Below are 10,148 nucleotides of genomic sequence, written 5' to 3' on the forward strand. Positions count from 1 at the left end.
TTTTTTAATCTTGAGCACATACGTACTCATGTTATCAAATTTTGAGCACACAATCTCTTGTTCGTACGTGTTTTCAGGGACACGTGTGCTCAAAATTTAAAAACCGAAGGTAAGTCATAGAAAATTTTCAGCAATCTCATTATTTGACTACAATTATCATTTTTTTTAAAAAAAAAGACATAGTTCAATTATTATATGACATATATCAATTTTCATGAGGTAACTATGATAAATAAGTTTAAAAATAAAATAAAAATTTTCATAATAGGAACAAAAGGCATTCAACATCACTAAATTCAAAGAAATATTTAGAACCCAAAAAAAAAATACATACGTGTGCATGTCTTATTCGTGTACTAACAAACATTTATTATTGGTTTGTATACAAATTGATCTATAAGCCAGTTGAATAAATCACGATTGGACTCCTCACACTATGAACTCCATCGGACCACTCCAATGATGCAGATGTTAAGTTTGTCTTAGAAGTGAGCTTCCCACTGAATGTCACTACAAACGATTGTTTCTGACCGATGGCCGTAAATTTAAGGATGCTAGGATTCACGGTGATGTTATAATCCAGACCACTGCTGGTGATTGCCTTGTATATCGAGTTTGCGGATCCTACATTTGTTACAGTTCTGTTGAACTGTCTTGAGAATTTTGCACTCTTGCCGATTGGACTAACGAACCGAAAAGTCATCGTGGGGTAGTTCAAGTCATCGTTAGGTGTTCTCTTGTCTGGACAGTGGACGCTTGTTCCGAATATTTTTCTGAGAGTTGATGCATTATAGCCGTTGTTGCAGAGGAATGTGATGTAATCATCTGGCGAAATATCGTACACTAGGCCGGGGTGAACGGCTTTGACAGGATCTATATGGCCTGCTCCGTAAGAAAATTCAGCCTTTGGATCTTTGCTGGCATTCATTCTCCATGCTATGTATATGAGATGAAAGGTTAACAAAAATAAGTTAGCATACAGAACAATGGTGAGACTACCATCTCTAGATTAACTCGGATTACCAGTCGTCATGAGAGCTGATTTGATTGCAGAAGGTGACCAGTTGGGGTGAAATGATTTCACATAAGCAGCGGCCCCCGTGACATGAGGGCAAGCCATCGATGTCCCGGATAATATGCTATATTTCACGGATCGCTTGTCTTGGGGAAATTCTGAAGGTGAACTCAAAGGTGAGTATGCTGCCAAGATTTCAACTCCAGGGGCTGTTACATCTGGCTGCATTTTCAATCCCATTCTTATGTTATCATATGATATACATTCTTTAAATATGGTGACGAGTCTTTCAAGTTTTGTCTATGTACCTTCAATAGATTGGGGAAAAGGAAATTGGGGCCTCTTGAGGAAAAGGAAGCAACAGAAGGTGCATTGAGATTTTTCACAACCTCGCTCTTGAGTATGTCCACGGTATGATTCCTGCATTGAATCAACCATTGGTAAAGATATTGTCATACGCGAGATAATTGAATCATGAACGAGACGTGACGGGGGGATTATTTTACTTTGTGGTGTTGAAGTAGCCTTCTAAGTCATTGAAGCGTGGCATGGTTAAACCAGAAAAGGGGAAGGGAACAACGAAAGAAACATCTGGTGCCCTCGTCGAGTGTACGACTAAACCAACTGCTCCAGCATTGAAAGCTTCTTCCATGCCTTTGTCTTCGTTGCAAAGAACAACCTTGCCTTTTACCATTCTTTTATCTAAACAGGACTCTAAACAGCCCCTGAAATTTTCAAGCAGAGTACCAAAATTATGGATATGTTTTAGTACATCAACAACAATGGTAAGAGGTTTAATAATAATTGAATCGACTAACATAGCCAATTGTTCGTCGCATGTTGTGGTGGTTTCATTCCCATATGCTAAGGGATAACTATTCCCCTTAAGGTTGAAAGAATTCACAGATTTTCCCTGTAAGATAAGGCAACTTTTTCATCAAAATGGGAGTTAGAAATTTAGAAATTATCCTTATATTTCCAGGAAGATGCGTACCGAAATTGTAGTCCCATTCCCAAGAACCACTTTGGTGATGATACCTTTATCAGTGATGCTAGCCGCAACGGTGAAAACCCACGGAACGATACTTGTAACCAGATCAGGCCCCGAATTCCCTGCAGATTGTACTACTAAAACACCCTTTCGTGAAGCATGAAGTGCCCCGATGGCAATCACATCATTCTCCAACGCAACCAGTTCGGGGTTTCCAAGAGAAACGCTTATGATATCAACTCCATCAGCAATAGCATCGTCGAATGCAGCCAGTATATCTGATGACTGGCACCCGAAACTCGGGTAACAAACTTTATATGCAGCGATTCTAGCTGATGGTACACCTCCTCTTGCTGTCCCATTAGCAATGCCGTAAAAACTGGCGCCTTTAACCACATTTCCAGCTGCTGTCGACGCTGTATGAGATCCGTGGCCTTCTGTGTCTCTTGCCGAACCAGTCGTCGATGGCATAAAGGAGTTGTAGTACCGGGCTCCGATTAGTTTGCTGCACTTACGAAATTAGTTATTACATTTTCAAGAATTAGTATGACATGAAAGTGAGAGAGAGGGATTGATTTACTTGTTGCATGTGAAATTTTGTCCCCCTTTACACACTCCTTTCCATTTCTTGGGAGGAGGGCTGAAGCCTTTGTCTTTGAAACTCTTTGATTCCGGCCATATTCCGGTGTCGATGACCCCAACAATCATGTCGCTCTCGACGGTTGGATTTCGAATAGAGTTTTCCCGGAGTCCCGTGAAATCCCATGATCTTGTTGTTTGTGGATGAAGAACTATACTAGGAAAAACTGATACCACTTCTTCCCTACCTGGATTTCATGCATTTTGAAACATCGCATGAGCTTTCATGTTACTTATCCATTCTCTTTTTAATGCAAAGCATTGGAAGAAGAGAGCAAAATGTATATGTCAAAATTCAGACAAGAGAAGCTTACTAGCCAACTTTTCCTGCTCTTCATGAGTGAGATAGGCAGCAAAGCCATTGAAACTCCGAGTGTAACTTCTGATTAATGATTGACCTTGAAACCTTCGAGAAAAAAGAACAAATTAAGGAACAATACAAACTTAAACTTTGATTTAAGTAAATTTAACACATGCTTATGATACCTGCTATCAACAACATCTTCAAGCATGCTCGAGTGGTGCGTCGTCTTCGGCAATTCTTCGTTCTCCCCAAGATTTCCCATGTACACTACATAAATCTTCCTTTCTTGATCCTCAGCATGAGAATATGCCATCCGACCCAAAACACAAAGAACTAATAAAACAGAGGAGAGTATGAGACATTGCAGCCCGGCCATTGTTGAAGGATTGAGATTTGAAACAAAGGCCGAGTTTTGATTATGATTGTTAGCTTTATGGCATATCCTTAAATAAAGTGAAAATTTGTTTCTGAATAAAAGTTGGCTGATTTTGAGGTGTTTGATTTTGCTAATTGATATTTTTTGCATTGACATTAGTACGGTATCCTTGTTTTGTATCCCATATATTCTCTCAAGTTTTGATTTTTTTATTTTTTTTTCCCTGCAAATCCAACTGCTGATTGCCTGATTGTTAGCTGAATTTGCTTGATTTTACTTTGGCTTGAAAAATTTTTGACTTCTTTTCCAATTCAAATTTCATGATCGTTGCTGAGTTTCCAAAAAACCGTGCTTTGATTTTGTTAATTTTCGTCAATAGAAAATGGGGACTAGGATTTCCTGTAACACACAATAAAATTTAAATATAGTAAATATAAATCAACTACTAGTGATCCGCCCATAATCATTGAAATATTCATCTAAACATTCTAATATTTGTTTTTTTATTTTTCAAATTAATGACTTTTCACATAGTGATAGTCTAATAGACTATCTAGAAATTTTTAAAAATAAATATTATTGAATTTAAAATTACAGATAAAGATTGTATTGAAGCATTAAAAATAAAAACTATTTTAAGAAAATAAAAATCAATTTTTAAAATTTTATTGCATATTAATAAAGTTTCATGAAAGTATACTTGTAATTTTAAATAAAACTGCATCTAATCAATTAAGTTCAGTTAGTATGGACAATAGAGCCTCATGATAACAAAAAATTTAAAATTTAGAGTTAAAAATATAATGTCGTTTTTAATTTATTTTGTTTTTAGTTTTTTCTACCATATAGAATGAGTAATGATTGATCGGCAAATAACAAATAAATCCCTAAACAAAAGTTTCACTTATTTATAAATCTCTACTAAAATAAAACTTAATTTCCAGAAGAGAGAATATTTTTCAAAATATCCGTAAAATACCCTTATTTAAAAAAAGGTGAGAGAATGAAAATAAAAAAAACTAATCCAAATAGTATTTATATAAAAATTCAAATAAAAATAAAGGAACATAAATCATCTCATATATATATATATATATACATATATATATATTTATGTTGATACAAAAGCAAGTATGTGTCTAACAAGCAAACACGTACTCTCAAAATCATTATTGAAAAAAATACGATAAATAATTAAAAGTTCAAATATTAAGAGTTAGATCAATCATTATGCTTGAAATTGTAACAATAAAATTAACAATAAAAATAGAAAAAACAAATTTTATTATATCAATCCTATATCACATAGAATCGAATGAATATAATAATAGCTGTCGTTTCTTACCATCTCATGGTAGTAATGTACGATGGGTTATGTTGCCGCATTATCCTTCTTGTGGCTCTATTTTGTATTACATCTTTGCCAAAACTAATATATGGTTTCACTATCTTATCCATATAATAGTATTTTTATACTACACTCCATTTTTGTATTTAAAGAAATCATTACATTTACACTCGATTTAAAAAAAAACATATATCATACGAAATTACGAATATAACTTTATAACTTAATATATCAAGAACATTTAAAAATATATGTTGTTGTAAATAAATTTAAAATTATATATATTTTTTATTCTTTACTTTGAATATTGTCAGCATATAATATTTTAAAATTTCTACATTATTAATATTTAAATAAGTTTACAATGATCGATAAATTTTTTTTATATTACACTACATTTATTAAAAAGAATCATTAAATTTACAAGCAATTAAAAAATTATATTTTATCTATTATATAAATATTATATATAAATAAAAATTATGAATTAACTTAAATATTTGTGTTTATACACTATGTTTTTTTGTTGTCCACTTTTATATTTTTTGAATCTATTATCTATTATTTGATCATTTTCTTCTTTTATTTTTTTTTTCTCTTAAAATATATTTAATTTATTTAGTGCACAAAATATTATATTAATATTATCTTACAAGATACTTTATGACTTTGAAATATATAATGGAATATATATAAGCAAGTTTCATCTTTAAAAAAAATCAAATCGATAAATCGTTTTTTTAATACTTTTTGATTACTCATAGTCTGACCGTATATTTTTAAAATTTTAAGATTCATAATGTTAAAATAACTTTTAAAGTGATGGTAATAATATGGTTATGATCACGGTTCATATAAATAAATATTTTTAAACAAATATTCATATGAGACAGTCTCAGGGATCATTTTTTTAGACGAATTTTTTATATGGGTTATCCATTAAAAAATATTATATTTTATTTCAAAAGTATTATTTATTATTATAAATATGAGTAGAGTTGACCCGTCTCACGGATGATAACGTCTGACAGGAGTGTTATTCATATTTTTATAACACACTCCAATTTTTTAAAAAATGAATAATTAATTAACGGTCTATTTTTATCAAGACAAAAACTTTTATGAGATGTCTCAAGGGCCATTTTTTTGAGACGAGTCTCTTATATGAGTTATCCATTAAAAATTATTTTATTTTATACCAAAAATATTAATTATTATTATAAATATGAGTAGCATTGATCTGTCTCACGAATTAGACCGTCTCATATGAGTGTTACTCTTTTATCAAAAACCTTACTTTTTTGTCAATGAGCACTATAATTTTACTGACACATATATGAATAAGTTTAAAAAATACAAATACAAAGTTTGTCGATGTGTGTTAAATTTTTATTTAAGTGTTTAATTTGTTTTCTCCAAATAACAAAAATGGATGACATCAACATATTTCGAGGTTCAAAAATAGAGATTTTGTTGGACAGCGAAACATCGATGTATTTGTTATTACTAATATTGTATTCTCAATATTATGTGTTAAATTTACTTAAATATAATAATTTTATAATATATCTTAAAAAAGAAAATTTTAATTGTGTATTGTTTATATTGTCATTGAGTTTAATTTATTGATTTAAATTAGTTTTCATTTTGCAATTGATTTATTGTGTATGTTAAATTTTTGTTAAACTTACTAGTATAATAAAACGGTGCTTTAGTGTTTTTTTTTTCAATCATAAGAACATTTTTGATGTCACATTATCATTTTTCAGTGTTACATCAACAATTAGACCAAAATATTTAAATATTTAAAATTATTATATCAAAATCAAACATTGAAAACTTAGCAAACATAAACTCAAAATGGAACAATCCAGTAGGAAAAAAAAACACTCATGCACACACTTGCGAATACGATCTTAAATTAAGTTGATATTATTATATATAAGTTGGAGAGAACATTAATGGATGGTAGAAATTGATCATCATCTATAAGTTGGGTGAATATATGACGATTGGACTCCTCACACTATGAACGTCATCAGACCACTCCAACGATGCAGACAATAAGTCTGTATCTTTACGTAACTTCCCACTTATTGTCACTGCAAACGATTGTTTTTGGCCGATGGCCGTAAATTTAAGGATGTTAGGATTCACGCTGATGCTATAATCCAAACCACTGCTGGTGATTGCCTTGTATGCCGAGTTTGTGGATCCTACGTTTGTTACAGTTCTGTTGAACTGTCTTGTGAAGTTTGCGTCGTTGTTTAGGAGCTTAAAAGTCATTGCTGGGTAATTCAGATCGTTGAATGTTGAATTCTTGTCCGGACAATGGACTGTCATTCCCAATATTATGCTTAGAAATGGCGCATCATAGCCGGAGCTGCATAGAAATTCGATATAATCGTCGGATACAATCTCATACACGAGGCCGGGATCAGCGGCTTTGACAGGATCTATATGGCCTGTTCCATAAGAAAATTCGCCAAATCGATCTTTGCCAGCATCCATTCTCCGTGCTATGAGATGAATGAAAGAAAAGAAGAAAGAAAGAAAGAACAGTTAGCACACACACATGCAAAGCAATGATGAGACTAAAATCGATGAATTTCGCTATTGAATCAGCTCTTAGTACCAGTTGTCATGAGAGCTGATTTGATTGCAGAAGGTGACCAGTTGGGGTGAAAGGATTTCACATAAGCTGCCGCGCCAGCAACATGGGGGCAAGACATTGATGTCCCGGATAATATGCTATATTTCACAGATCGCTCGTCTTTGGAATACTCTGAAGGTGAAGCCAAAGGTGAAAATGCTGCTAATATTTCAACTCCAGGGGCTGTTACATCTGGCTGCGTGTACAATTCAATTCCTGTGTTATCATAAACATGCTAGTGTTTGGTTGTGATTTTATATATGAAGCACTTCGTCTCAGCTTTTTTCTTAACAAACTTTTTGAAATTTTGTAAAACTTTGGCCATTTACCTTCAAAATACTCGGATAATAGACGTTGGGACCTATTGAAGAGAAGAAAGCAACAGAAGGGGCCTCATGATTTTTCACAGCTTCGCTCTTGAGTATGTCGATCGTATGATTTCTGCATTGATCATTATCTATTAGTAAAAGTATCTTGATCATATCCGAGGTATTCGAATTTCGGAAGGAGATGTGAAAGGATTTACTTTGTGGAGTTGAAGTAGCCTAGTAAGTCGATGAAGTTGTGATTACTTAAAGCAGAAGCGGGAAGGGGAACGACAAAGGAAATAGAATTAGTTTGAGAGGACACGACTGAACCAACTGCTCCAGCATTGAAAGCTTCTTCCGTGCCTGCAAATTTGTTGCAAAGCACAACCTTGCCTTCTACTTTGCTTCTATCTAAACAATTTTCACTGCATTCCCTGAAATTTTTCAAACAGAAATTAAAGTTAAGGTTATGCCTGCCTATGTTTTAGTTCGACATTGGTAGGAATTAATTTTCATGATTGGATATAACTAACTTGGATAATTCTTCGCCGCATTTGCTCGAGGTTTCATTCCCATATGCTAAGGGAAAACTCTGCCCCTTCAAGTCGAAAGAGTTGATTGCTTTTCCCTGTAAGATAAGGAAAAAAAATTTCTTTTATAAAAAATGGGAGTTTTAGAGATTTAGAAATGCTTGATCCCTTATATGCGTACCGAAATTGTAGTTCCATTCCCAAGAACCACTTTGGTGATGATACCTCTATCAGTACTGCTAGCTGCAACTGTGAAAATCCATGGAGCGATGCTTGCAACAAAGATAGGCCCCGTATTGCCTGCTGACTGTACAACTAAAATACCCTTTTGTAAAGCATGAAATGATCCGATTGCAATCTCGTCGTTCATCAATTTTTGTGGTTCACGGTGTCCGATAGAGATGGTTATGACATCAACTCCATCAGCTATAGCATCATCGAATGCAGCTAATATATCTACAGATTGGCACCCAGAATCAGGGTAACAAACTTTATATGCAGCGATTCTAGCTGATGGTACTCCTCCTCTTGCAGTCCCATTAGCAATGCCGTAAAAACTGGCATCTTTAACAACGTTTCCAGCTGCTATTGATGCTGTATGAGATCCGTGGCCTTGTATGTCCCTTGCTGAATCAATTTCTAACGGCTTAAGGGAGTTGTAGTACCGAGCTCCTATCAGTTTGCTGCACGCCCCAATACGTGTTGTTAAATTTTCAAGAATATTTATCAAGGACATGACAGTCATGAGAAAAGGGAATTTAATTATTACTTGTTGCAAGTAAAATTTTGTCCTCCTTTACACACTCCTTTCCATTTCTTGGGAGGAGAGCTGAAGCCTTTGTCACTGAAACTCTCCGATTCGGGCCATATTCCGCTGTCAATAACCCCAACAATCGTGTCACTCTCGACAGTTGGATTTCGACGAGCATTTTCCTCGAGTCCCATGAAATCCCATGATCTCGTTGTTTGTGGATGAAGAGCTTTACTAGGAAAAACTGACGCCACTTCTTTCCTACCTGGATTTCATGCATTTTCAAACGTTACATAGGCTTTCATGTTATTTATGACTTGTCCATTAATTTCTCTCTTTTTAATGCAAAGCATTTGACTAAGAAAGCAAAATATGTGCCAAATTCAAGGGACATGCAGAAGCATTTACTTGCCAACTTTTCCTGCTCTTCATGTGTAAGATAAGCAGCAAATCCATTGAAACTCCGACTGTAACTTCTTATTAATGATTGGCCTTGAAAACTTCGAGATGCAAGAATGACACATTACGAAACAAATACAAACTATAACTGTTTTCTCGAAATCCTATTTATATAATACACCTTTCATTTATGGAAAATCTTATAGAAATTTAAGATACCTGATGTCTACAACATCTTGAAGCATGTTCGAGTGGTATGTCGAAGATGATGATTCTTCGTTGTCACCAAGATTTCCCATGTACACTATGTAAATCTTCCTTTCTCGATCCAATGAATGACACCTTTTTATCCAGAGAACAAATAAAAGAGACCAAAGTTTGAGAGATTGTAGTCCGGCCATTGTTGAAGGATATGATTGAAATTTAAAACAGAGTGAATGTGTCTTTGTGTTAGCTTTATGACATCCTTAAAAAGAGTGAAATTTTATTTTAGAATAAAATCGAGCTGATTTTATCTTCTATTAATGGAATAATATTTTCTGCATTATCATAAGTGTATTCTCAAAATTTTGACTTTTTTTTCCTCTTTAATTATGCTGCTAATATGTTAAGTGAATTTATATACTCACTATTCTGATGCATGCTTGTACCGTTCATTTATTTTTTAATAAAAAAATTTTAAAATGAAACTGCAAAAAGTCCTTTTTTAACCGAAAAAAAAATGAAAATAAAAAATTCAATAAATATAGTGTTCAATAATTAGCAAACACAATAAATAAATCAATTTTACAAAGTTGAATGAAATTTTCGTAAATAAAAAAGCCACAAAGTGAG

The 10,148-nt window shown here is 33.4% G+C and overlaps 2 protein-coding genes across 3 annotated transcripts; both read right to left on the minus strand.

The window, feature by feature from the left end:
- Positions 1–394: 394 nt before the first annotated feature.
- On the minus strand, positions 395–3,325 carry LOC140871981 (subtilisin-like protease SBT4.3). Its single transcript, XM_073274718.1, has 9 exons — positions 3,132–3,325; positions 2,960–3,051; positions 2,587–2,833; positions 2,010–2,511; positions 1,834–1,928; positions 1,522–1,740; positions 1,324–1,435; positions 1,024–1,237; positions 395–936 (listed from the first exon to the last, which is right to left on the minus strand). Exons 1-9 carry the CDS (start codon positions 3,323–3,325, stop codon positions 395–397), a joined length of 2,217 nt encoding a protein of 738 aa, XP_073130819.1.
- Positions 3,326–6,636: 3,311 nt separating this feature from the next.
- LOC140872154 (subtilisin-like protease SBT4.13) lies at positions 6,637–9,912 on the minus strand. 2 transcript variants are annotated; one of them, XM_073274935.1, is made up of 10 exons: positions 9,889–9,912; positions 9,534–9,628; positions 9,324–9,415; positions 8,934–9,180; positions 8,346–8,847; positions 8,168–8,262; positions 7,853–8,068; positions 7,656–7,767; positions 7,309–7,522; positions 6,637–7,192 (listed from the first exon to the last, which is right to left on the minus strand). In XM_073274935.1, the coding sequence occupies exons 2-10, from the start codon at positions 9,611–9,613 to the stop codon at positions 6,660–6,662; spliced, it is 2,091 nt and encodes a 696-aa protein (XP_073131036.1). In that variant the 5' UTR covers positions 9,614–9,628; positions 9,889–9,912; the 3' UTR covers positions 6,637–6,659. The 2 variants fall into 2 exon arrangements, with proteins under 2 accessions (XP_073131036.1, XP_073131035.1); XM_073274934.1 differs by lacking the exon at positions 9,889–9,912 and having other exon boundaries at positions 9,534–9,646.
- Between the last annotated feature and the right edge of the window lie 236 nt (positions 9,913–10,148).

Source organism: Henckelia pumila, unplaced genomic scaffold (genome assembly GCF_033568475.1).
Source record: "Henckelia pumila isolate YLH828 unplaced genomic scaffold, ASM3356847v2 CTG_461:::fragment_3, whole genome shotgun sequence".
In the NCBI taxonomy this organism is placed as follows: Eukaryota; Viridiplantae; Streptophyta; class Magnoliopsida; order Lamiales; family Gesneriaceae; genus Henckelia; species Henckelia pumila.